The 27073-nt window shown below is 43.5% G+C and overlaps 1 protein-coding gene across 2 annotated transcripts in view; it reads left to right on the top strand.

Annotated features, from left to right (window-relative positions):
• Nucleotides 1-27073, top strand: part of LOC106585266 (inositol polyphosphate 5-phosphatase K) — a 46275-nt gene that overhangs the window by 9855 nt on the left and 9347 nt on the right. Inside the window, exons 1-11 of one of the 2 annotated variants that reach the window (XM_014171298.3) lie at nt 4934-5092; nt 11143-11704; nt 15160-15267; nt 15571-15679; nt 22288-22404; nt 23573-23748; nt 24042-24153; nt 25751-25860; nt 25981-26188; nt 26413-26550; nt 26701-26784. In XM_014171298.3, coding sequence (XP_014026773.1) covers nt 5035-5092; nt 11143-11704; nt 15160-15267; nt 15571-15679; nt 22288-22404; nt 23573-23748; nt 24042-24153; nt 25751-25860; nt 25981-26188; nt 26413-26550; nt 26701-26784 — 1782 coding nt within the window. In that variant the 5' untranslated portion in view covers nt 4934-5034. Of the gene's footprint in view, nt 1-4933; nt 5093-11142; nt 11705-15159; nt 15268-15570; nt 15680-22287; nt 22405-23572; nt 23749-24041; nt 24154-25750; nt 25861-25980; nt 26189-26412; nt 26551-26700; nt 26785-27073 lie in introns of those variants that run through there. The other variant, XM_014171300.3, reaches the window with a different exon arrangement.

Here is a 27073-nt window from a genome sequence, read left to right as displayed (position 1 = left end):
TTGTGTGTAGATTGGGGTATTGTGTGTAGATTGATGAGGAAAAAAATTATATTAATCTCTTTTAGAATAAGGCTGTAAGGTAATAAAATGTGGAAAAAGGGAAGGGGTCTTAATAATTTACGAATGCACTGTATACCACAAATCCCTGAGGTGCCTTATTGCTATTATAAACCGGTTCCACATTTTTATTAGAACAGTAAAACGTATTTATTTTGTTATATACATGGTATACTGTCTGATATACCACGGCTTTCAGCCAATCAGCATTCAGGGCTTAAATCAACCAGTTTATAATTAAGATATAAAGCCGAAGGGGGTGTGGTATATGGCCAATATACCACGGCTAAGGGCTGTATCCAGACACTCCGCGTTGTGTCGTGCATAAGAACAGCCCTTAGCCGTGGTATATTGATCATTTATACAACAGGTGGGTCTAATCCTGAATGCTGATTGGTTAAAACCGAATTCCTGGGCCTCACGTGTGGCACAGCGGTCTAAGGCACTGCATCGCAGTGCTTGAGGCGTCACTACAGTTCCAGGTTCGATCCAAGGCTGTGTCGCAGCCGGCCGTGACCGGGAGACCCATGAGGCGGGGCAAAAATGGCCCACATCTTCGGTCGCCAGCCCTCGGGCCTAACAACACCCGTGCCAATATATCCTCCAAACACCGGCTTCTCGGGCATTATCACTTAAATACCACAAACACCCAAGGTGTCTTATTGCTTATTATAAACTGGTTACCAATGTAATTAGAACAGTAGAAATAAATACCCATGTCAGCCAATCAGCATTCAGGGCTGAAACCATCCAGTTTAAAATTCTGTTTATACTTTTTTGTGCTGTATTCTTGTGTGTTGTTTGCTGTACGCACTCCCTCTCTTTTGCTCTCGCTGTCACTCTTGCTCCTGCTCTCTCAATGGAGGTGCATGTAAACATCATAACAGATTTGCTATTATTAAATCATTCCGCTCTCTCTCCCTGTAGAACGTGTGTGGAATGAGAAGTAGCTGCTGTCAGTCAGAGCCTGTCTATTCAGGCCCATGTGTAGTCCTCAGGAGGAAAGACATTAGTCAATATTTTCTGAACTCTATTTCCTTAAAACTGCTTTGTTGGTTAAGGGCTTGTAAGTAAGCATTTCACGGTTGTATTCAGCATTTCCTAGGACATTTACGCCTTTCCTAAGCACGCCTTTCCTACGCACTTCTAAGATGGCGCCGACAGATGCAGTAATTAGTTTTTTCATGTATTATTTCTGACATTGTTAGCACAGAAAATATTAAGTGTTATTACATACAGCCGGGAAGAACTATTGGATATAAATGCTACGTCAACTTACCAACATTACGACCAGGAATATGACTTTCCCAAAGCGGATCCTTTGTTTGGACCTCCACCCTGGACATTGGATCTAATCCCAGAGGCCGACCCAAAACAACTTCGTCGCTGCAGGAGAGGCAGACGGAGTGGCTTCCTGGTCAGACTTAGAATGCGAGCACACCATCCACCACTCCCGAGCATATTACTCGCCAATGTCCACTCTCTAGACAACAAGGTGGATGAAATTAGGGCACGAGTTGCCTTCCAGAGAGACATCAGAGATTGTAACATTCTCTGTTTCACGGAAACATGGCTCACTCGGGACATGTTGTCAGAGTCGGTACAGCCACCTGGGTTCTTCACGCATCGCGCTGACAGAAACAAACATCTCTCTGGTAAGAAGGGCGGGGGTGTATGCCTTATGATTAACAACTCATGGTGTAGTCATAACAACATACAGGAACTCAAATCCTTTTGTTCACCTGACCTTATAATTCTTTGCAATCAAATGCCGTCCACATTATCTCCCAAGAGAATTCTCATCGATTATAGTCACTGCTGTGCATATCCCCCCCAAGCAGATACCTCGACGGCCCTGAAAGAACTTCACTGGACTCTATGTAAACTGGAAACCATATATCCTGAGGCTGCATTTATTATAGCTGGGGATTTTAACAAAGCTAATCTGAGAACAAGGCTACCTAAATATTTCCAGCATATCAAATGCGCGACAAGATCTGGTAGCATTCTCGACCATTGCTACTCTAACTTCTGCGATGCATACAAGGCCCTCTCCTTCGGCAAATCTGACCATGACTCCATTTTGTTGCTCCCCGCCTATAGGCAGAAACTAAAACAGGAAACGCCCGTGCTCAGGTCTATCCAACGCTGGTTTGACCAATCGGATTCCATGCTTCAAGATTGCTTCGATCACGTGGACTGGAATATGTTCCGCATAACCTCAGACAACAACATTGACGTATATGCTGACTCAGTGAGTGAGTTTATTAGCAAGTGCATCGGAGATGTTTTACCCACTGTGACTATTAAAACATTCCCTAACCAGAAACCGTGGCTTGATGGCAGGATTCGCGCAAAACTGAAAGTGCGAACCACCACTTTTAGTCATGGCAAGGCGACTGGAAACATGACCGGAATTACGAAACGAGTGTAGTTATTCCCTCCGCAAGGCAACCAAACAAGCAAAGCGTCACTATAGAGACAAAGTAGAGTTGCAATTCAATGGCTCAAACACGAGACGTATGTGGCAGGGTCTACAGACAATCACAGATTACAAAAAGAAAACCAGCCTCGTTGTGAACATTGACACCTTGCTCCCAGACAAATTAAACAACTTCTTTGCTCACTTTGAGGACAATACAGTGCCACGACCGGCCCGCTACCAAAGCCTGTGGGCACTCCTTCTCCGTGGCCAACGTGAGTAAAACATTTAAACATGTTAACCCTCGCAAGGCTGCCGGCCCAGACGGCATCCCTAGCCACATCCTCAGAGCATGCGCAGACCAGCTGGCTGGTGTGTTTACAGACATATTCAATCAATCCCTATCCCAGTCTGTTGTCCCCGCATGCTTCAAGATGGCCACCATTATTCCTATTCCCAAGAAAGCTAAAGTAACTGAACTAAATGACTATCGCCCCGTAGCACTCACTTCTGTCATCATGATGTGCTTTGAGAGACTAGTTAAGGATCATATCACCTCCACCCTACCTGATACCCTAGACCCACTCCAATTTGCTTACCACCTCAATAGGTCCACAGACGATGCAATCGCCATCACAGTGCACACTGACCTATCCCATCTGGACAAGAGGAATACTTATGTAAGAATGCTCTTCATTGACTACAGCTCAGCATTCAACACCATAGAACCCTCCAAATTCATCATTAAGCTCGAGACCCTGGGTCTCGACCCCGCCCTGTGCAACTGGGTCCTGGACTTTCTGATGGGCCGCCCCCAGGTGGTGAAGGTAGGAAACAACATCTCAACTCCACTGATCCTCAACACTGGGGCCCCACAAGAATGCCTTCCCAGCCCTCTCCTGTACTCCCTGTTCACCCATGACTACGTGGCCATGCACGCCTCCAACTCAATCAAGTTTGCAGATAACACTACAGTGGTAGGCTTGATTACCAACAACGTTGAGACGACTTACAGGGAGGAGGTGAGGGCCCTCGGAGTCTGGTGCCAGTAAAATAACCTCTCACTCAACGTCAACAAAACAAAGGAGATAAGCAGAGGGAACACTCCCTCATCCACATCGACAGGACAGTAGTGGAGAAGGTGGAAAGTTTTTAGTTCCTCGGCGTACACATCACGGACAAACTGAAATGGTCCACCCACACAGACAGCGTGGTGAAGAAGGCGCAACAGCCTTTACATTTGTGTGTATAAGGTAGTCGTTGTGATTTTGTTAGATTACTTGTCGGAACTAGAAGCACAAGCATTTCGCGACACTCGGATTAACATCTGCGAACCGTGTGTATGTGACCAATAAAATTTGATTTGATATTTGGTATTAAGACTTACCTTATTCAGTCGTGTAACACACTCTGCAGGTGTGGCTACCTTGCACGCTTTGAATAAATGTATGTGTCTATATGCAAATATGTAACTGCTGAAGACCTTCCCAACTGATGGCCAACAGATTTTTTCATGGGGTTTTCATTCAATAGGGTTTTCAGTACATTTATCATTAAATGAATTAAGGTGTATTGTTTAGTTGTACATTTTGTCGATAGACTGAAATAAAATACAATTTTATTTTTCACATGCACCGAATACAATGTGCTTGCATGACACGGTGGGGTTTCTCTCCGTTTTCCCCCCTTTTTTTCCTTTGTGCTTGTAGATCCATTTTTTGATCAACTCTGTTTACATATGAATCTTAATGTTAATATATTATAACATAAATGAAAATGACATATATATATATATGGATGTTGCCAAAAAAATGATTGGTAAATGTTTAATTAATATGGAAATGACTAAAAGTAACTCCACTACATGTAACTGTTATTCTTATCTGCATTACCGTGAAATGTTTACTTACAAGCCCTTAACCAACAATGCAGTTTTAAGTAAATAGAGTTAATTACTAAATAAACTAAAGTTTTTAAAAAGTTACACAATAAAATAACAATAATGAGGCTAAATACAGGGGTACCGGTAATGTGTCGGGTTACAGGTTCTTAGAATAGTAGAATATAATATTTAGTAGGTTATTTCGAGGGAAGGTGTTCAGAATATTATAGATCAATGAAAGAAAGCTAGCTAAATATATGCATATTACTCTCCTTTTCAGCACCAATTGGTAGATTTAAAAATACTCTGATGTTGTAGATTATTTAGGGTTAGGAAAGTATTTCTGAATCATAAAAAACAGGTTTGTAGAGCCTTTACACACTAAATATATTAATTAATCAAAAATACAGTGGTTTGATTAATCCTGAAAGTTGCCACATTCATTTCTTCAACCCATGGTAATGTTGGAAGATTAGTGTACAAACGTGTAGAATTTAAATAGGAAGAAAAGTGTACAATAGTAGGCTATACCCTCGTCTGTTGCCTGCTCTAACTATGGCACTGTGTGATGACACCGCCAAGTATTGCGCCATGTGTTGGCTTCAAACTGTTACGACTTGGTCAGCGCTCTGCTCCATAACGATTTAATTAGCCTACATTTCAACTGTTACTAATGATACTCAGCAACAACCACACCGCCGTGACCGCGTTTACAGAGGAAGCAAATGAAGGTAAACGAAACAATGTAATTAAATGGAATGATAATGTAGGCTATACCAAATGAAGGGAACTAACAGTAAATTAGCAGTTGAATATGTATGTATGTTTCTGTTATTGGCTAATATTGAACATGATAGAAATAGGAAACCGAGAAACTCGGGGTAGCCTATAATTAAGACATTCGAGAGTGCCCATCCCTGCGAGTTTAAAGGCCGTACAATTTAAATTCTGCCGAGTGGCACAGCATTTCATAAACTTTACTATGGGAAAGTTGATATGTTGATATGCTTCAGTTTTCACATTTCACATTTACTGCCATTTCACGATTAAAAGGTAAAATAGATCTAAAACAAGTGTCATTTATATTTACAATTCCCTTATCCAAACTGATGACTCATTTACCTGGCTCTTATCAATAGCTATTATGAAGTTGTAAATTACAGTGCATAGAGAATGGGGTTATTTCCAGCGAAAAAAATTAGATGCTTTTTCCACTTGGAACCGGTAGGTTCGCAAGACCTTATTCATAGTTTCCTTGCGCGTAAAGGTGGTGGAATTTTTAGGGAATTACGTCAAGGTCAGAATATGGCGTATCTGTAGACACAACTCAGCCACACCTTCATTGATTCGATCACCCCAAACGAATAGCTGGTGAATTGCATGCTATTCTCATGCTTAAATTCAAGGCCAGAATACACGTAGAGAGAAAAGTGCATCAAAGTGAATAAATGAAACGGCAAAACAGATATGTATGGGAATACCATCAAATAAATGGCAACCTTCTGGACTGTCGCCTCATATGAAACATTAGCTCATTAATCCAAAATGCTGGAATATAGAACCAACGTTTTAGCTTCACTGTCCAAATAAATACGCAGGGGAGTGTAGGTATAAAATACCATTCCTTTACTTGTTAGTTACTGTGTTTGCATTTTTCCCCAATAATGTTCACAATTTCATATTTTCTTACTTTCTGTATTGCTCACTAGCAGTCATACTACCACTACCTCCCATATACTCCCTTTCAGTCTTCCAGCATTTCTTTCCAGACCTCATCCCCCCATTCCTCCATTGGCTGCTGATAGTTATCTCTAGCTGTATGTGAAAGCGGCCATCAGGACTGTGACAGCTAGCCGAGTGCACAGCACGTGTCATCTTGGCGTGGAGAGAGACGGAGAGGCAGAGGAAGAGCGTAGGGTAATTTTAGGTATAGAATTAGATAGACAGAGAAAATGACAGGGAAGAGGCAAAATAGAGGATAATAAATAAGGGAGATACAGTGTGTGTGAGATGGAGACGAACAATAACGGCAGAGGAGACGTTGGAAGTAAAATGGAAGATAAGGAGTCGGAAGAGCGGGGTTAAGGCATGGTAAATGAGATGGGACCAGAGGATAGGTGTACAAATGGGAAAGGAACAAACATGAGATGGGCTATTGTATATGCACGGTTGACAGACATTGGATGTTGTCATCGTAGGTACTGTCCAGCCTGCCTGACTCATCCCCAGTCAGCGCTGCTCGTTTTGTACCCACCCTCTCCCACGTGTGCTGAATCACCAGACACCCCCCTCCGCATTCCCCCACAAAAACACCATATGTGGACTATAGGCATGTGCCCAGGGACCAAGCTATTGGCCCACATACAAAACAAAATGTTACCATGCATGTACAGCTCAGGGGGACTTGTCACGTGAGTTGAACTGACCTCCAGGAGCTGTAGCTCCACTATCAGCTTTGCATCAAGGTCACAACCCTGCCTCCAGAAGGTCTTGTAACATATTTTAATTGCAGATAACAGAAAGTATTCACACCACTTGAATTTTTCCACATTTTGTTGTGTTACGAAGTGGGATTCAAATGGATTTAATTGTACATTTTTTGTCAACGATCTACACAAAATACTCTGCAATGTCAAAGTGGAAGAATTATATATACACTACTGGTCAAAAGTTTTAGAACACCTACTCATACAAGGGTTTTTCTCTATTTTGACTATTTTCTACATTGTAGAATAATAGTGAAGACATCAAAATGATGAAATTACACAAATGGAATCATGTAGTAACCAAAAAAGTGTTAAACAAATCAAAATATATTTGATATTTGAGGTTCTTCAAATAGACACCTTTTACCTTGATGACAGCTTTGCACGCTCTTGGCATTCTCTCAACCAGCTTCACCTGGAATGCTTTTCCAACAGTCTTGAAGGAATTCCCATGATTTTCCTTCACTCTGCGGTCCGACTCATCCCAAACCATCTCAATTTGGTTGAGGTCGGGGGATTGTGGATGCCAGGTCATCTGATGCAGCACTCCATCACTCTCTTTCTTGGTAAAATAGCCCTTACACAGACTGGAGGTCTGTTGGGTCATTGTCCTGTTGAAAAACAAATGAAACTCCCACTAAGCCCAAACCAGATGGAATGGCATATCACTGCAGAATGCTGTGGTAGCCATGCTGGTTAAGTGTGCCTTGAAGTCTAAATAAATCACAGACAGTGTCACCAGCAAAGCATCCCTACACCATAACACCTCCTCCTCCATGCTTTATGGTGGGAAATACACATGCAGAGATCATCTGTTCACCCACACCACGTCTCACACAGACACGGCTGTTGGAACCAAAAATCTCAAATTTGGACTCCAGACCAAAGGGCAAATTTCCACTGGTCTAATGTCCGTTGCTTGTGTTTCTTGGTGTCCTTTAGTAGTTGTTTCTTTGCAGCAAATCGACCACGAAGGCCTGATTCATGTAGTCTCCTCTGAACAGTTGATGTTGAGATGTGTCTGTTACTTGAACTCTGTGAAGCATTTATTTTGGGCTGCAATTTCTGAGGTTGGTAACTCTAATGAATTTATCCTCTACAGCAGAGGTAACTCTGGATCTTCCATTCCTGTGGCAGTCCTCATGAGAGACAGTTTCATCATGGCGCTTGATGGTTTTTGCGACTGTACTTGAAGAAACAAAGTTCTTGAACATTTACCTATTGACTGATCTTCATGTCTTAAAGTAATGATGGACTGTCATTTCTCTTTGCTTATTTGAGCTGTTCTTGCCATAATAAGGACATGGTCTTTTACCATACAGGGCTATCTTCTGTATACCACCCCTACCTTGTGTCACGTCCTGACCATAGTAAGTTGTTATTTTCTATGGTAGAGTAGGTCAGGGCGTGACAGGGGGTGTTTGTCTATGTTTTGTATTTCTATGTTCAGTTTCTAGTTTTGTATTTCTATGTTGGTTTTGTTTGGTATGATCTCCAATTAGTGGCAGCTGGTTGTCGTCTCTAATTGGAGGTCATATTTAAGCTGATGTTTGTCCCACCTGTTTTTGTGGGTGATTCATTTTTGAGTAGTATTATTTTCTCTGCGTCACGGTTTGTTTTGTTATTCTAGTTATTTGTGTATCACAACGTTTCACGGAATAAATAAATATGTGGAACTACAACCATGCTGCATTTTGGTCCGATCCTTTTGACAACCGTGACACCTTGTCACAACGCAACTGATTGGCTCAAATGCATTAAGAAGGAAAGAAATTCCACAAATTAACTTTTAACAAGGCACACCTGTTAATTCAAATGCATTCCATGTGACTACCTTATGAAGCTGGTTGAGACAATTCCAACCAATATTCCACAATATTTAACCATAATTCATTTTAAAATTCTTCAAGCTCTGCCAAGTTTGTTCTTAATCATTACTAGACAGCCATATTCAACTCTTGCCATAGATTTTCTAAAAGTCAAAAATGTATCTAGGCCACTCAGGAACATTAAATGTCGTCTTGGTAAGCAACTCCAGTGTATATTTGGCCTTGTGTTTTAGGTTATTGTACTGTTGAAAGGTTAATTTGTCTCCTTGTGTCTGAACCAAGTTTCCTCTAGGATTTTGCCTGTGCTTAGCTCTGTTTCGTTTCTTTTTATAAAAAAACCTCCCTAGACCTTACCAATGACAAGCATATCCATAACATGATGCAGCCACCAACATGCTTGAAAATATGAAGGTTGTACTCAGTGATGTGTTGTTGGATTTGCCCCAAACATAATGCTTTGTATTCAGGAAAAAATGTTATTTGCTTTGCCACATTTTTTTGCAGTATTACTTTAGTGCCTTATTGCAAACATGGTGCATGTTTTGGAATATTTGTATTCTGTATAGGCTTCCTTCTTTTCACTCTGTCATTTATGTTAGTATTATGGAGTAACTACATTGTTGTTGATCCATCCTCAGTTATCTTCTTTCACAGCCATTAAACTGCAACTGTTTTAAAGTCACCATTGGCCTCATTGTGAAATCCCTAAGCGGTTTCCTTCCTCTCCAGCAACTGAGTTAGAAAGGGCGCCTGTATCTTTGTAGAGACTGTTGTATATTGATACACCATCCAAAGTGTAATTAATAACTGCAGCATGCTCAAAGGGACATTCAATGTCTGCTTTTTTGTTGTTGTTGACCCATCTACCAATAGGTGCCCTTTTTTGCAAACCATTGAAAAACCTCGCTGGTCTTTGTGGTTGAATCTGTGCTTGACATTCACTGCTCGACTGAGGGATCTTACAGATAATTTTATGTGTGGGGTACAGATATGAGGTAGTCATTTAAAAATCATGTTCAACACTATTATTACACACAGAGTCCATGCAATTTATTATGTGACTTTTTAAGTACATTTTTACTCCTGAACTTATTTAGGCTTGCCATAACAAAAGGGTTATTGACTACTTATTGACTCAACACATTTCAGCTTTTCATTTTTTATTAATTAGTTAACATTTCTAAAAACCTATTTCCAAATTATGGGGTATTGTGTGTAAATCCGTGACACAAAATCTAAATGAATCTAAATTAACATAATAACCCTTTTTGGTTCCAGGTAGAACCCCTTTTCTGTTCTATGAAGAACCCTTTCCACAGAGGGTTCTACCTGGAACTAAAAAGGCTTGTACCTGGAACCAAAAAGGGTTCTTCTCTTCTAAGATTGTTCTGTTACACTGCACTGGCATTTGCTTTGTGATATAGGTACAGTATAGTGTCAGTACTTTCAGATAAACCTTATAGAGGGTGAGGTGATGTTGTGTTGGATGGATGCCCAGCAGTCTTGGCAGTCAAGAGGTGCCCTCCTTATATCTCCTGGTCCAGTCGGAGAGATGGCGTCTCTCCTCACGTCTCTGTCTCCCAACCACAGTGGTTGAGTTATGTGCATGGCCAGTGTCCCAGACTTGTCATGAGTCACCTCTCTCAGGCCCAGGGGCACTCACAGGCCAGAGGCTGGCTCATACTCCACGTGCCCCCCCCCCCCCCCCCCCCCCCTCCCCCCCCAGTTGTTATTACCATGCTATCAGGTTGTGTTGCTGCAGACCCTACAGCGGTTTCTGTGACTTGTGTCGATCAGGTGTTCTGAGCTGATATGAACTGTCTCTGCATCTCCGTGGTTACCGGGGGAATGACAGACGAGGTGGCTCAGGTACAAAGAGAGCTGCTGAGATAAGCCACACCCTGGCTTGTTCTCCTCATTCAATTTCTGAGTTGGTCCAAGAGCTGTGTGAGGTGTGAAGTGTAGGAGGGTATAAATAAGAGTGTGAAATGGGTCACCCCTCCTTTGTGCTCTTTCTCTCCTTTCTCTCCTGTTTCTACCACCTCTGCTCATCACCTGCTGCATCTCTCCCTCTCCTCCCCACCCACTTCCTCTTATTCCCCTCGATGCTCTGCTCTCATTAAACACCTCCACCCTTCTCTCTCTCACTGTCTCTCTTCCCTCTCTCTCTCTCTCTCTCTCTCTTAATTACCTGTTTCAGATGCTCTCAGTCGCCCACGAGAGGGCAGACAGCCAAACACTCAGGGCTGGCATTATGCTGCCAGAGCAGCCTAGGAATGGGGGGAATGTGAACTGCTCAATCACATGAACAGCTGAGTCAATGAGAGCACATGATAAACCTCCCCACCCTCACCAGACATTTGGAACTTTTGTCTCCATTGCTTCTTTAACATCTAGTCTGTCTATACTGCGTGGCACACTGATGGAATATGGTGAACATGGCTTTCCCCTGCTATTGTTTTTCAGTGAGCTTCTGGGAGATGGATCCAGACAACCAGAACCAAAGCCAGCCCCACCCTGAGAACCCATCTGGACTATCAGAGGTTTTAACCCCCACTCCAGCAGCACCTCCAGGCACAGAAACGCCAACCTCTGAACCCTGCGCCAATGCTCCTGCTCCTCAACCATCAGTCCCAGCCCGGCCTCGACGGCCTCAGAGGACCCCCAGAGTAGAGGGCTCTGTAGACGTCTGTGAGCCCAAACCTGACCCCACAGAGGCTAACCAGGACAGATCCACTCCTGATGCTCCAGCTGGGGCCAGCCGTCATAAGCCCCTGCGGCCTGGAGCAGCCAAGCCCCCTGGGGGGCCTGGAGAGCCAGTGGGGTACACTGAAACCACTCCGAAGGCTGGCCCTAAAGTCCCAGGCCACCCCCCAGGGGCCCGGAACCCCATCTCAATGAGGGCAGCCTCAGTGCCCCAGCCACCGTCCTCCAGGCCTATACCTCCCCACCTCAACCCTCATGCCCAGAGGGCCTTCTCTGTGTCGGGCACCGCGGACACACAGGCCCAGGTGGTAGAAGACTTCAGGTGAGCTCCAGGCTCTGTGTGTTATCTGTCCAATCCAGCTTTCACTACCGCACAATTGTTTTTTTTAAACATGAACAGAAAACGCTTTTTTAAGAGCAGGCTTCAGACCTTCAGTGTTGTGGGGGCACAGTCATTTGTCAATACATAGCCCTAAGCACCATAGTAAAGGCTGCAGTGGCATGTATCCAACTAAACTTTTACTGGGGTGTAGTTTCCCATTAACAAAGTGAAAGGGGCAGGAAACTGATTGACAACTGTACATACCACCAGAGTACAGCCAGAGGGGAATAAGTTCCTGGTTTAGGGACTACTTCTTAAGGTCTCTTCCTCCTCTCTTAACTCAAGCTCAACTCAAGTCAGTGGTTGTTTCTCAATATGCGTTCTACCGTGCTCCACACTCTCATGCTCCAAGTGTATTCTCCAAGGACGTTCTCTTGAGTACACTCTTGTGAGGATGAGAGTGTGGAGAACGCATTAAACATTACATTTGAGAAGCACTCGCACTTCCCCTACTGTATTAGCTAACGCTGCATCTCCCCATTCACTGAACCTTTTTCCAGCCAGGACAATGAAAACAAAAAAGACAAAACAAGATATACACAAAGCAAATGTTTTACTTCATAATTATCAGCTAGATATATGTGAATCGTTGTAATCTAGCTAGCCAGTTTATACTAATATTATGCAAGGTACAGTAGATGTCAATTCTTCGTGGGTAGCTAGCTAACAATTATTTGTGGCTAGCTAGCTATGGATTTACCCATTCACTGAACCTTCCTTCTAGTCAGGACAATGGATATAGAGACAAAAAAAGATATACACAAAGCAAACGTTTTACTTCATAACTATCAGCTAGCTAGCTATATGTGAATCATAATAATGAAGCTAACCAGATAGTATAACAGGCAAAAATGACCTAAAACCAATGTTATCCAAGGTAGATGATAATTCTTTGTGGCTATCTGGCTAGCTAACAGTAGTAACTATTGACTTACTATGGGCTTGCGACCTACGCACACTACAATGGGTATTGTAGGCATGTAACCTTGACAAAATTAACACACCATGTAATTATTAATGTATCAAGATAAAATAGTGTAGTCAGGTAACATACAGTGCATTCGGAAAGTATTCAGACCCCTTCCCTTTTTCCACATTTTGTTACATTACAGTCTTATTCTAAAATGGATTAAACTAATTTATTTCCTCATCAATCTCCAAACAATACCCCATCAGGACAAAGTGAGAACAGGTAATTAAAAAAAATAAAAAAATAAAACAGAAATACCTTATTTACATAAGTATTCAGACCCTTTGCCAATATACTTGAAATTGAGCTCAGGTGCATTCTGTTTCCATTGATCATCCTAGAGATGTTTCTACAACTTGTTTGGAGTCCACCTGTGGTAAATTCAATTGATTGGACATGATTTGGAAAGGCACACACCTGTCTATATAAGGTCCCACAGTTGACAGTGCATGTCAGAGGTCGAAGGAATTGTCCATAGCACTCCGAGACGGGATTGTGTCGAGGAACAGATCTGGGGAAGGGTACCAAAAAATGTCTACAGCATTGAAGGTCCCCAAGAACACAGTGGCCTTCATCCTTCTTAAAGTTTGGAACCACCAAGACTCTTCCTAGAGCTAGCCACCTGGCCAAACTGAGAAATCGGGGGAGAAGGGCCTTAGTCGGGGGAGGTGACCAAGAACACGATGGTCACTCTGACAGAGCTCCAGATTTCTTCTGTGGAGATGGGAGAATCTTCCAGAAGGACAACCATCTCTGCAGCATTCCACCAATCAGGCCTTTATGGTAGAGTGGTCAGAAGAACAGAAGAAAAAAAAAAATGTATGAAATGTATGCATTCACTACTGTAAGTCGCTCTGGATAAGAGCGTCTGCTAAATGACTAAAATGTAAATGTAAAATGTCAGACGGAAGCCACTCCTCAGTACAAGGCACATGAAAGCCCGCTTGGAGTTTGCCAAAAGGCACCTAAAGAACTCTCAGACTATGAGAAACAAGATTCTCTGGTCTGATGAAACCAAGATTGAAGTCTTTGGCCTGAATGCCAAGCGTCACGTCTGGAGGAAACCTGGCACCATCCCTACTGTGAAGCATGATTGTGGCAGCCTCCTGCTGTGGGGATGTTTTTCAGCTGCAGAGACTGACAAACTAGTCAGGATCGAGGGAAAGATGAACGGAGCAAAGTACAGAGAGATCATTGATGAAAACCTGCTCCAGAGCGCTCAGGACCTCAGACTGGGGTAAAGGTTCACCTTCCAACAGGACAACGACCCTAAGCAAACAGCCAAGACATCGCAGGAGTGGCTTTGGGACAAGTCTCTGAATGTCCATGAGTGGCCCAGCCAGTGCCCGGACTTGAACCCGATCAAACATCTCTGGAGAGACCTGAAAATATTTCTGCAGCAATGCTCCCCATCCAACCTGACAAAGCTTGAGAGGATCTGCAGAGAAGAACGGGAGAAACTCCTCAAATACAGCTATGCCAAGCTTGTAGCGTTATACCCAAGAAGACTCGAGGCTGTAAACACTGCCAAAGGTGCTTCAACAAAGTACTGAGTAAAGGGTCTGAATGCTTATGTAAATGTCATATTTAATTTTAGTTTTTTTGAAAACAATTCTAAAAACCAGTTTTTTGATTCATCATTATGGGGTATTGTGTGTAGATTGATGAGGGGAAAAAACGATTAAATTAATTTAAGAAAAAGGCTGTGATGTACCAACATGTGGGAAAAGTCAAGGGGTTGAATCATTTCCGAATGCACGGTGTGAGATGTGGATAGGCAGTCGGAGTGTATTTTCTCTCGCTTTAGCTAAAATAATGATCTGTTGTTTCAAGAAAATGTGCTTACTTTTAACGTGGTTGCGTCATTTGTTTTTGCATACTTTCCGTTGAAGCTTGCATGCTTCAAGATATGTACAAACGGAGTACTCATTCGAGAAGTGCCCTCCGTGGTCCGTTTCGCATTCATTGATTTGGACTCATTCTCCGGCCCTACCATGCTCCAATTTGTGTGCTGGGAGCACAGTAGTATGCATGTTGAGAAACACCGTCTTTGCCACTGAAACTATGAAATCGAGAGGCAATAACATTCAGCAGTCCCACTCTGTGTTGCTTTTGTGTTATTTTCTACTCACAGCACAGACCCAGTGTCCCGAGGCTTTGTCAGAGCTCTCTGCTAACCTCTCTCATTTATGATGCTAATTAAGCTAATTGAGAGAGTGGATAATCAGAAAATCAATAGAATTATATCAGAGAAAGACTTTGTATGTGTACTGTATGTTAAATGTATGCGGATGTGCCCACCCAAGTCCTGAAATATGAATTAAATGTTCTGCATTTCATTAAGAATCTGTTGCCTAATTATTTGGTTACGGATTGAACCAAGCTTCTATTGATTGTGAGTTTCTGTGTTCCTGCTCTATGATAGAGTGCACATAATCACATGGAATGTGGGCGGTGCCATGCCGCCAGATGACATCACTGCCCTGCTGGGATTGCACGTTGGGGATGGAAACACAGACATGTATATCATTGGGTGAGCTTTTCCCAGGTGGCAGTCAGCCAACCATCTCCCCATCGCCAACTATTCCAGAAGACCTCTTGTCCCTTATTTCCATCCCCCTTCGATATACAGTCCCCTAGGTTATGAGTGGTTGGGTTTACTCTTAAACAACATTGATCCATCTATCTAGCTCCCTTTAGTTGTGTTTCTGTTTCCCCCTACATATTTATTCTTGTTGCAGTCCTTTCCCTCTCTCTCTCTCCCTCCTCACCTATCTTTATCTCTCTCCCTATGGCCTCCATATAACGACTGTGTGTGTAACTGCTGCTCTCTCAGGCTACAGGAAGTCAACTCCATGATCAACAAAAGGCTGAAAGACGTTCTCTTCACAGACCAATGGAGTGATGCCTGCATGGAGAGACTCAGCCCCTTCGGATACATACTGGTCAGTAAAGGGTTGACACAGAGACAAGCACACTAACACATACACCACATGGTTGTGGTAAACACACAGAAGATAATTAACTACAGAACAAACAAATGGAGCTCATGTTATAAACATTTGTGGAAACTGTTTTGAAATGCAAGTGCAGTGTGAGCCAGTTTCGGCACTCTCTGTGCTCATATCTCTCCCAATGCATGCGAGATAATATGCTAGGGCATAATGTAGCGTGAGGTGCTGACTACAATCAAGCGTGCAGTGTTGGTTTATCTGTTATCTTCCTCTGTCTGCCAGGCTCTCATACAACACACACACTCTCTCTCTGTCTCTCTCTGTCACTCTCTCACTCACTCACAGCTCTGTGGCTTATCTTGAGCCCCTCACCCAATGGCATGTTGCAGCACTCTTGGTTAGGGAAAATTTCTCATCCGTTTCAAATGTGCTTATTTATGCTCCATCCATTCAAATGTGCTTTTGTGTGTGTGTGTGTGTGTGTGCGTGTGTGTGTGTGGATTTGAGAGACAGAGAGACAAAGTAATGGAGAGGAGGGGTCCTGGCCACAGCTGGTGCAGTGTGGTTGGTTGGTGTTTGTTGACCTGTCAGTGTCTAACACATTGTTTGGGCCTGTTGGAGCTGTAGGGAGAGCGGATGAACATGCTGCAGAGAAACAGCAGAGAGCTAGACAAGAGAACGTCTCCCAGGGTGCTGGTTTATTTCTGGACTTTAATGCTCCCTCCATGTTGATGGCTCTGTGACAGTGAGACTGATGCTGTCCCCTGGCCATCTCATACCCTGCTTGACTCCAAAATGCTCATAAGAACATTTTATGTGCATTTGTGTTCACATGCATGCATGGGTAGGCTTATTTGTTAGAATTGAATGTCTGAGTGGTTGCTAGTGACTGTAGTCTACCTCAGAACTTGAACCATGACAGTATTACGGTAATAAATCAAATCAAATGTATTTATAAAGCCCTTCGTACATCAGCTGATATCTCAAAGTGCTGTACAGAAACCCAGCCTAAAACCCCAAACAGCAAGCAATGCATGTGAAAGAAGCACGGTGGCTAGGAAAAACTCCCTAGGAAAAACTCCCTAGAAAGGCCAAAACCTAGGAAGAAACCTAGAGAGGAACCAGGCTATGAGGGGTGGCCAGTCCTCTTCTGGCTGTGCCGGGTGGATATTATAACAGAACATGGTCAAGATGTTAAAATGTTCATAAATGACCAGCATGGTCAAATAATAATAATCATAGTAGTTGTCGAGGGTGCAACAAGCACGTCCGGTGAACAGGTCAGGGTTCCATAGCCGCAGGCAGAACAGTTGAAACTGGAGCAGCAGCACGGCCAGGTGGACTGGGGAGAGCAAGGAGTCATCATGCCAGGTAGTCCTGAGGCATGGTCCTAGGGCTCAGGTCCTCCGAGAGAAAGAAAGAAAGAGAGAAAGAGAGAATTAGAGAGAGCATATTTAAATTCACACAGGACACCGGATAAGACAAGAGAAATACTCCAGATGTAACAGACTGACCCTAGCCCCCCGACACATAAACTACTGCAGCATCAATAGTCTGTCTAGTCAGGGCATGTTGCACAGACATGAGGTTTCCAATAATGTCCTATAACCCAACACCCCCTCTTTCCTCAGTCAGTAATATCCCACCTCTCTCTCCTCTTTCCTCTCTCCTCTGCTCTCACAGCCCACTGTCAGACCTGGCAGTCAATTAGACCAATCAGAAGAGAGCTTGCCAAACCATCCACCCTAGAGACAAAATGCTTACTTACAAGGCCTTAACCTTAAGAAAAATAAGAGTTAAGTTTATTTAGTAAATATTTTTCTTAAGTCCAAAATAAAAGAGCAACCACCTCTGCAGCACTCCACCAATCACGTCTTTATGGTAGAGTGGCCAAACAGAAGCCATCCTCAGTAAAAGACACATGACAGCCTGCTTGGAATTTGCCAAAAGACACCTAAAGACTCTCAGACCATGAGAAACAAGATTCTCAAAGACTTGGCATTCAAGTCTTTGGCCTGAATGCCAAGCGTCATGTCTGGAGGGACCTGGTACCATCCTTACGGTGAAGGATGGTGGTGGCAGCATCATGCTGTGGAGATGATTTTCAGCGGCAGGGACTGGGAGACTAGTCAGGATCAAGGGAAAGATGAATGGAGAAAAGTATAGAGAGATCCTTGATGAAAACCTGCTCCAGTCAGGACCTCAGACTGGGGCGAAGGTTTACCTTCCAACAGGACAACGACCCTAAGCACATAGCCAAGACAACGCAGGAGTGGCTTCGGGAGTCTCTAAATGTCCTTTGAGTGGCCCAGCCAGATCCCAGACTTGAACCGATCGATCATCTCTGGAGAGACCTGAAAATATCTGTGCAGCGATGTTCCCATCCAACCTGACAGAACTTGAGAGCATCTGCAGAGAAAAATGGGAGAAACTCCCCAAGTACAGGTGTGCCAAGCTTGTCGAGTCATACCCAAGGAGGCTCGAGGATGTAGTCACTGTCAAAGGTGCTTCAACAAAGTACTGAGTAAAGGGTTCGAATACTTATGTAAATTTGATGTTTCAGTTTTTTATTTTAAAAAAACTAAAAAATGGCTTTGTTATTGTGGGGTATTGTGTATAGATTGATGAGGGGAAAAAATGTTTAATACATTTTTGAATAAGGCTGTGACGTAAAAAACTAAATATGAAAATGTGGAAAAGGTCTAGGGGTCTGAATACTTTCCGAATGCACCGAATGCACGGCTCTGGGGGCTGAGGTCCTTGATGATCTTTTTGGCCTTCCTGTGACACTGGGTGGTGTAGATGAGGCAGTGTGCCCCCGAAGATGTGTTGGGCTGACCCCACCCCCCTCTGGAGAGCCTGCAGTTGTGGATGGTGCAATTGCCGTGCTAGGTGGTGATACAGCCCAACAGGATGTTCTCAATGCTGCATCTGTAGAAGTTTGTGAGGTTCTTAGGGACCAAGACAAATTTCTAAATCCTCCTGAGGTTGAAGAGGGGCTGTTGCGCCTTCTTCACCACACTGTCTGTGTGAACGGACCATTGAGTGATGTGCACACCGAGGAACTTTAAGCTTTGGACCCTCTCCACTGCGACCCCTTCGATGTGGATGGGGGCGTGCTCTCTCTGCTGTCTCCTGTAGTCCACGATCAGCTCCTTTGTTTTGTTGATGTTGAGGGAGAGATTATTTTCCACCAAGGCACTCAGCTCCTCCTTGTAGGCTGTATCATCGATGTTGGTAGTCAGGCCCACCACTGTTGTGTCATCAGCAAACTTGATGATTGAGTTGGAGACACGCATGGCTACGTAGTCATGGGTGAACAGAGAGTACAGGAGGCGGCTGAGCACGCACCCCTCTGGGGCCCACGTGTTGAGGATCAGCGTGGCGGAGGTGTTGTTGCCTACCTTTACCACCTGGGGTCGGCCCATCGGGAAGTCCAGGACCCAGCTGCACGGGGAGGGGTTCAGACCCAGGGCCCTGAGCTTTTTAGTGATGAGCTTGGAGGACACTATGTTGTTGAAGGCTGAGCTGTAGTCGATGAAAGGCATTCTTACATAGGTATTCCTCTTGTCCAGGTGGGATAGGAAGGTGTGCACTGAGATGGCGATTGCATCGTCCATGGATCTGTTAACCTCTATGGGCTAGGTGGGACGCAAGTGTCCCACCCGTGGTGCACTCCATCAACAGCAGGTGCATTTCAAGAGCGGCAAATTTGAATCCAAATAAATGTCAAAATTCAAATTTTTCAAACATACAACTATTTTACACCCTTTGAAAGATAAACATCTCCTTAATCTAACCACGTTTTACGATTTCAAAAAGGTTTTACGGCGAAAGCATAAATTTAGAGTATGTTAGGACAGTACATTTACAAGAGTTGTGTGTAATGTTTTGTCAATTCAAAGACAGGGTCACCAAAACCATAAAACCAGCTAAAATGATGCACTAACCTTTTACAATCTCCATCAGATGACACTCCTAGGACATTATGTTAGACAATGCATGCATTTTTAGTTCTATCAAGTTCATATTTATATCCAAAAACAGCGTTTTACTATGGCATTGATGTTGAGGAAATCGTTTCCCTCCAATAACCGGCAGTCAAGTCAGTACCACAAATTAAATAATTAAAATTAGAAAACATTGGTAAAATATTATATTGTCATTTAAAGAATTATAGATTTACATCTCTTGAACGCAATCAACTTGCCAGATTTAAAAATAACCTTACTGGGAAATCACACTTTGCAATAATCTGAGCACTGCGCCCAGAAAAATACGCGTTGCGATACAGACTAGACGTCATGTTGGGGAGATCTAAAATCGAAAATACTATGTAAATAATCCATTACCTTTGATTCTCTTCATCAGATGTCACTTCCAGATATCACAGGTCCATAACGAATGTAGTTTTGTTCAAAAAAGCTCATCATTTATGTCCAAAAATCTCCGTCTTGTTAGCACATGACCTAAGCCAGCCGGACTTCTCGTCATGAACGAGGGGAAAAAATATATTTACGTTCGTTCAAACATGTCAAACGTTGTATAGCATAAATCATTAGGGCCTTTTTTAACCAGAACATGAATAATATTCAAGGTGGACGAATGCATTCTCTTTTATACCGTATTGGAACGAGGGTACCCAACATGAACTCGCGCGCCAGGTGTCTAATGGGCCATCATCGTTCCATGGCTCTTGTTCGGTCAGATCTCCCTCCAGAAGACTCAAAACACTTTGTAAAGGCTGGTGACATCTAGTGGAAGCAATAGGAAGTGCCAAAATATTCCTCAGCCCCTGTGTTTTTCAATGGCATAGGTTTAAAGGTAATACAACACATCAGGTATCCACTTCCTGTCAGAAAATGTCTCAGGGTTTTGCCTGCCAAATGAGTTCTGTTATACTCACAGACACCATTCAAACAGTTTTAGAAACTTTAGAGTGTTTTCTATCCATATATAATAAGTATATGCATATTCTAGTTACTGGGTAGGATTAGTAACCAGATTAAATCGGGTACATTTTTTTTATCCAGCCGTGCAAATACTGCCCCCTAGCCCTAACAGGTTAATAGATAGTGAATAAATCACTTTATTACCTAGAGTCTAGACCAATGAAATACAAGTGCAGGCTGGAGTGCTCAATGTGATCATTGTGAGTACATACCTACTGTGTACTGCTGTATGCTGTAACATGTATTCCACAGTGCAGTATTGTAAAATCAGGCACCATGTTTTTCCCTCACATGGGTTTACTGTTTAGACAGAGGTTAGACCGCTGGCTATGGCCTCCTTTATGTTCACTGCTTCATGCAAAACAGAGGAAGAGCTGGGCCACTGGATCCTGCAGGGCACAATGCAAATGTGAGGAGAGAGAGCGGAGGAAAGAGAGAGACATCACTGGTACACAAAGACATACAGTTAGCAGGCTTCAGACAGACAGCACGGAGAGGTTGCTTATATACACTAAGTGGCCAGTTTATTAGGTACAACCATCTAGTTCCCGGGTCGGACCTCCCTTTGGCTCTAGAACTGCCTGAATTTTTCGGGCATGGATTCTACAAGGTGCGGCGTTCAAACGTTGCTCAATTGCTATCAAGAGACCTAACATGTACTAGGAAAAAACACTCCCCACACCATTACACCACCGCCACCAGCCTGTACCGTTGACACCAGGCAGGATGGAGTCATGGACTCATGCTGCTTACGTCAAATTCTGAATCTGACATCATCAACAGGAACCGTGATTCGTCGGACTAGGCAATATTTTTCCACTCCTCAATTTTCCAGTGTTGGTGATCACGTGCCCACTGGAGCGGCTTCTTCCTGTTTTTAGCTGATAGGAGTGGAACCCAGCTGCAATAGCCCATCCATGACAAGGATCGACGAGTTGTTTGTTCCTAGTTGCCGTGTTGCTCACCACTGTTGTACTGTGCCTTTATTTGCCTGTTTGTGGCCTGCCTGTTAGCTTTCACCATTCTTGCCATTCTCATTCGATCTCTCTCATCAACGAGCGGTTTTCGCCCACAGGATTGCCATTGACTAGATGTTTTTTGTTTGTCGCACCATTGTCTGTAAACCGTAGACACTGTCGAGCGTGAAAAGCCCAGGATGCCAGCCGTTTCTGAGGTGCTGGAACCGGCGCGCCTGGCACCGACGATCATACCATGCTCAACGTCACTTAGGTCACTCGTTTTGCCCATTTTAACGTTCAATCGAACAGTAACTGCCTGGATGCCTGCCTGTCTGCATTATATAGCAAGCTGCCTGCTTTATATAGCAAGCCACGGCCACGTGACTCACTGTCTATAGGAGCGAACCATTTTCGTGAACGGGGTGGTGTACCTAATAAACTGGCAACTGAGTGTAGAATTAGCTATATGAAACAGAGGTGTTCCTTTGCTTACAGATTACAGTAATAATTATCCACTGAATGGTAGCAGGACACAAATTACCACCACCATCACTAATATTTTCTCTCTCTCTGTCTCTGGGTCTCTCTCCCTCTCTGCCCCTCCTCTCTCCCTCTCCTCTCTCCCTCTCTGCCCCTCCTCTCTCCCTCTCTGCCCCTCCTCTCTCCCTCTCTGCCCCTCCTCTCTCAGGTGACGTCCCAGCGGATGCAGGGGGTGTTGCTGCTGGTGTTTGCTAAGTACTACCACCTCCCCTTCCTCCGAGGGGTGCAGACAGAGACCACCCGCACTGGCCTGGGGGGCTACTGGGTGAGACAACTGCCTGTTGAGATCTCATCCAACTGACCAACTGATGGATAACCACAACCAACTGACAGAACGGACCCATCCTACTGACCAAGTGACAGAGAAGCGCACCTAAATGACAGAACTGACCCAACTGATAGAGAACCACAGTCAAACAGCCACACTAATGAAGACTCAACACTCTAGGCTAGATACAGTAAAATGGCATGCCAGCATTACTGAACTGAAGTTCACATTCAGAACTGACCCACCCTTAAAACCTCACACAGCCAGTTAGTCTAAGGACAGCCAGACAGTGCTAATGATGAAAAATGACCTGCCTCCAGGTTTGCTTCTGTTGGCCTCTTTGTTTCCCTTACTGTTCATCAATTAGTAGGAAGGGTTTAGCAGGAAGGGTTTTGGGGGGGGCAGGTTGTACCCAAAGCTTGTATGGATATCTGTGCTCCCTACATACCTCTGATGTCCACAAGGTGGTGCTTTAGTATTTCCAAAGATAATGTTTTTATGGTTCAATGCCTTAAACACTCCCCAGATAATTTATTTAGATATGTAAACATTAGAAAACACGTTTTATTGTATCTACTCTTTAAGAAGTTAAAATAATCAGTTGTATAATAATCAGATGTACCCTTTAAGGCTAATGAAATCCCATGCAGTTGATCAAAGTGTGCAGGCAGGGGGATCTGTCTGCCTGTCTTACTGAGAGATACATAGAGTTCCATGTAGTAATGCACTGTGAAGTCTCTATTGTCTTCCCTGTATGAACTCAGATAAGCATCAGCACATTCTGCAGGTCTCCCTCTGCTGTGTCATCTCTTGTATTTTAGTAGGTCAGAGCTGTAGAGGGAGAACAGCAGGAGGAACCACACCTCCATCCTGCCTTCATTCACACAGATCGCTGCACGTTAAATATTGATCATGTCATTCACTAGTCATAAATGTATCCGCAAACTTCCTGCCCTCAGATATGTTTACGCACCGGGGGTCGTATTTCATAGGCTAGGCTACTATTCAGACTATTTATTCTCTCGGTTTGCAAATGGAATGTTTTATCCCATCATACTAATCCTGACATTCTGCTCCTGTCCCCAATCTTCAACCTTATTCTGTTTCTCTCACTCTACCCCTTCCTTTATTCTCTCTCTCCCTCCTTTCTCCATTCTTGTTCTAGGGTAATAAAGGGGGTGTGAGTGCGCGCATGTCTGTGTTTGGTCACACCATCTGTTTCCTGAACTGCCACCTGCCGGCCCACATGGAGAACTCTGAGCAGCGCATGGAGGACTTTGAGAGCATCCTGCAGCAGCAGCAGTTTGAAGGCCAGGCTGCCACAGGGGTGCTCGACCACGAGTTAGTCACTCTACATATGAAGGCGCACACCCACCCACTTAAGTTTCCATCTAGGCAATTGCACAAATAAACAAACACATAAGAAAGCATGCTCAGAGCGGTCCACCTCCCTTTTATCCAGCAAAGATATAGAGGGTTTAGTTACGGTTACACTAAAATAAGTACCTCATTTTGCCATCGATATACCTAAACAATATATTTTGTGTGATCTAGAGGACATACCTTATCATTAAAAAGGCGTTTTTGCAGTTCCGCTCTGTCCTCAGTCCACTCCATACTATTGTCCTCTACAGTGTGGTGTTCTGGTTTGGAGATCTGAATTTCCGCATTGATGACCTGGAGATTCCGGCAGTGAAAACAGCCATTGATAACAACAAACTCACCATGCTGTGGGAGAAAGACCAGGTGAGATGCCTGTTCAAGATAAAGGCCCATTACAGTCTTTAACCTCTATGGGCTAGGTGGGACGCAAGCGTCCCACCTACTCAACAGCCAGTTGAATCCTGTGGCGCGTTATTCAAATCCTTAGATATGCTATTACTTCAATTTTTCAAAAATATGACTATTTTACACCATTTTAAAGATAAGACTCTCGTTAATCTAACCACACTGTCCGATTTCAAAAAGGCTTTACAATGAAAGCAAAACATTAGATTATGTCAGCAGACTACCCAGCCAGAAATAATCAGACACCCATTTTTCAAGCTAGCATATAATGTCACATAAAACCAAACCACAGCTAAATGTAGCACTAACCTTTGATGATCTTCATCAGATGACAACCCTAGGACATTATGTTATACAATACATGCATGTTTTGTTCAATCAAGTTCATATTTATATCAAAAACCAGCTTTTTACATTAGCATGTGACTAGCATGTGACTAGCATTCCCACCGAACACTGCCGGTGAATTTACTAAATTACTCATGATAAACGTTCACAAAAAGCATAACAATTATTTTAAGAATTATAGATACAGAACTCCTCTATGCACTCGATATGTCCGATTTTAAAATAGCTTTTCGGTGAAAGCACATTTTGCAATATTCTCAGTAGATAGCCCGGCATCACAGGGCTAGCTATTTAGACACCCAGCAGGTTTAGCACTCAAAGTCAGATTTACTATAAGAAAAATGTTCTTACCTTTGTTGTCTTCGTCAGAATGCACTCCCAGGACTTCTACTTCAATAACAAATGTTGGTTTGGTCCAAAATAATCCATCGTTATATCCAAACAGCGGCGTTTTGTTCGTGCGTTCTAGACACTATCCTAAAGGCTAAATAAGGGTGACGAGCATGGCGCAATTCGTGACAAAAGAATTCTAAATATTCCATTACCGTACTTCGAAGCATGTCAACCGCTGTTTAAAATCAATTTTTATGCCATTTTTCTCATAAAAAAGTGATAATATTCCGACCGGGAATCTGCGTTTAGATAAACAGACAAAGGAAAAGAAACCATTCGGTCGAAGCGGGCACGCGCCTAAGCCCATAGTACTCTGAGTGGCCACTTGCCAAAAGCGATAAAGTGTTTCAGCCAGAGCCTGCCTCGATATCGTTCAACGTTTTCCCGGGCTCTGAGACCCTATGGAAGACGTAGGAAGTGTCACGTTATTGCACAGATCCTGAGTCTTCAATAAAAAGAGCCAAGATGAAACACTACTTCTCAGACAGGCCACTTCCTGCTTGAAATCGTCTCAGGTTTTGGCCTGCCATAGGAGTTCTGTTATACTCACAGACACCATTCAAACAGTTTTAGAAACTTTAGGGTGTTTTCTATCCAAAGCCAATAATGATATGCATATTCTAGATACTGGGCAGGTGTAGTAACCAGATTAAATCGGGTACGTTTTTTATCCAGCCGTGCAAATACTGCCCCCTATCCCCAACAGGTTAACGGAGCTTGTAATGCATAGACGATGCCACTAGAGGGCATACAGAGACCAAAATAACAGAGACACTTCATTTAACATTATTAATTGTTATCCCCCATTCTACAGCTGAACATGGCCAAAGACAGCGAGACGGTGCTGGTGGGCTTTCTGGAGGGACCTCTCAAATTCCCCCCCACTTACAAGTTTGATGTGGGGACAGATACATATGATACAAGGTTTGTGGTGACATGGGGGGGTCCACCTTGCAGCTCTTTGACTGACAAATTTTATGAGATGAGTGTTCTGATCGTCACAGTTCTTACCCTCCCTGCTCTCTCTATCTTTCTCTCTCTCAGTGGGAAGAAGCGTAAGCCTGCGTGGACAGACAGGATCCTGTGGCGTCTGAGGGCCACAGCTCCCTTTGGGCAGGCCCCTAATGCTGGGAAGAGAGGCTCAGTGTCAGGACTGAGCAGCGGGACCAAGGTCACCCAGCACTTCTACCGCAGTCACATGGAGTACATGGTCAGCGACCACAAGCCTGTCTCTTCCATCTTCACCCTCCAGGTGAGACACAGCCCCTCTCCCTCTCTTTCCCCCACACGTCCTACTTGTCACCTGAGCTGTGACATGCACATAACTGTGTCCGAAACCTGTAATAAACTGGGATAGCCATGGTAGTAACAGATACAGACAGCATGTTGATGCTGTATTATTGCAGAGAGATGTTGATGTTGTGTTCTATTGATTGTATACCATGATGATATTGATGTCCAGAATGCTGTGTGTAGTTCCCCTATAAGGTGGACATGCCACTGGTGACAATCATGGTGGAGGATGAGTGGAACAGCATCGCAGACGCCACGTGCACATTCAAAGCTGCACCTAATTTCGCACGCAGCTCCTGGGACTGGATTGGGCTGTACAAGGTACTCACTCTTCCTCTTAACCTTCTAGTGCTGATTTCAATGTTTAACGAAGTTTGAAGTAGCCCAGATAATGTTTATTGATAAAGTAATAATTAGCTAAGACATTAAGTTTTTTGAAATCAGGAATTGGTGTTGCCTTTGCCTCCCCAGGTGGGATTCAAACACCATAAGGACTATGTAGGCTATGTGTGGGCCAAGCAGGAGGAGGCAGATTACCATAGAGTAGAACACGAGGTAAGGGCGACTTTTAATATATAATATGTGTATAATATATATAATATAATACAGTTGAAGTCTGAAGTTTACATACACTTAGGTTGGGGTCATTAAAACTTGGTTTTTCTACCACTTTCTACCACACATTTCTTGTCAACAAACTATAGTTTTGGCAAGTTGGTTAGGACACTTTGTGCATGACACAAGTAATTTTTCCAAATAGTTGTTTACAGACAGATTATTTCACTTAGAATTCAATGTATTACAATTCCAGTGGGTCAGAAGTTTACATACACTAAGTTGACTG

Source organism: Salmo salar, chromosome 24 (genome assembly GCF_965601325.2).
Source record: "Salmo salar chromosome 24, fSalSal1, whole genome shotgun sequence".
NCBI classification, from domain to species: domain Eukaryota; kingdom Metazoa; phylum Chordata; class Actinopteri; order Salmoniformes; family Salmonidae; genus Salmo; species Salmo salar.
Note: the sequence above shows the minus strand (reverse complement) of the source record. Positions and strands in the feature narration are given on the sequence as shown.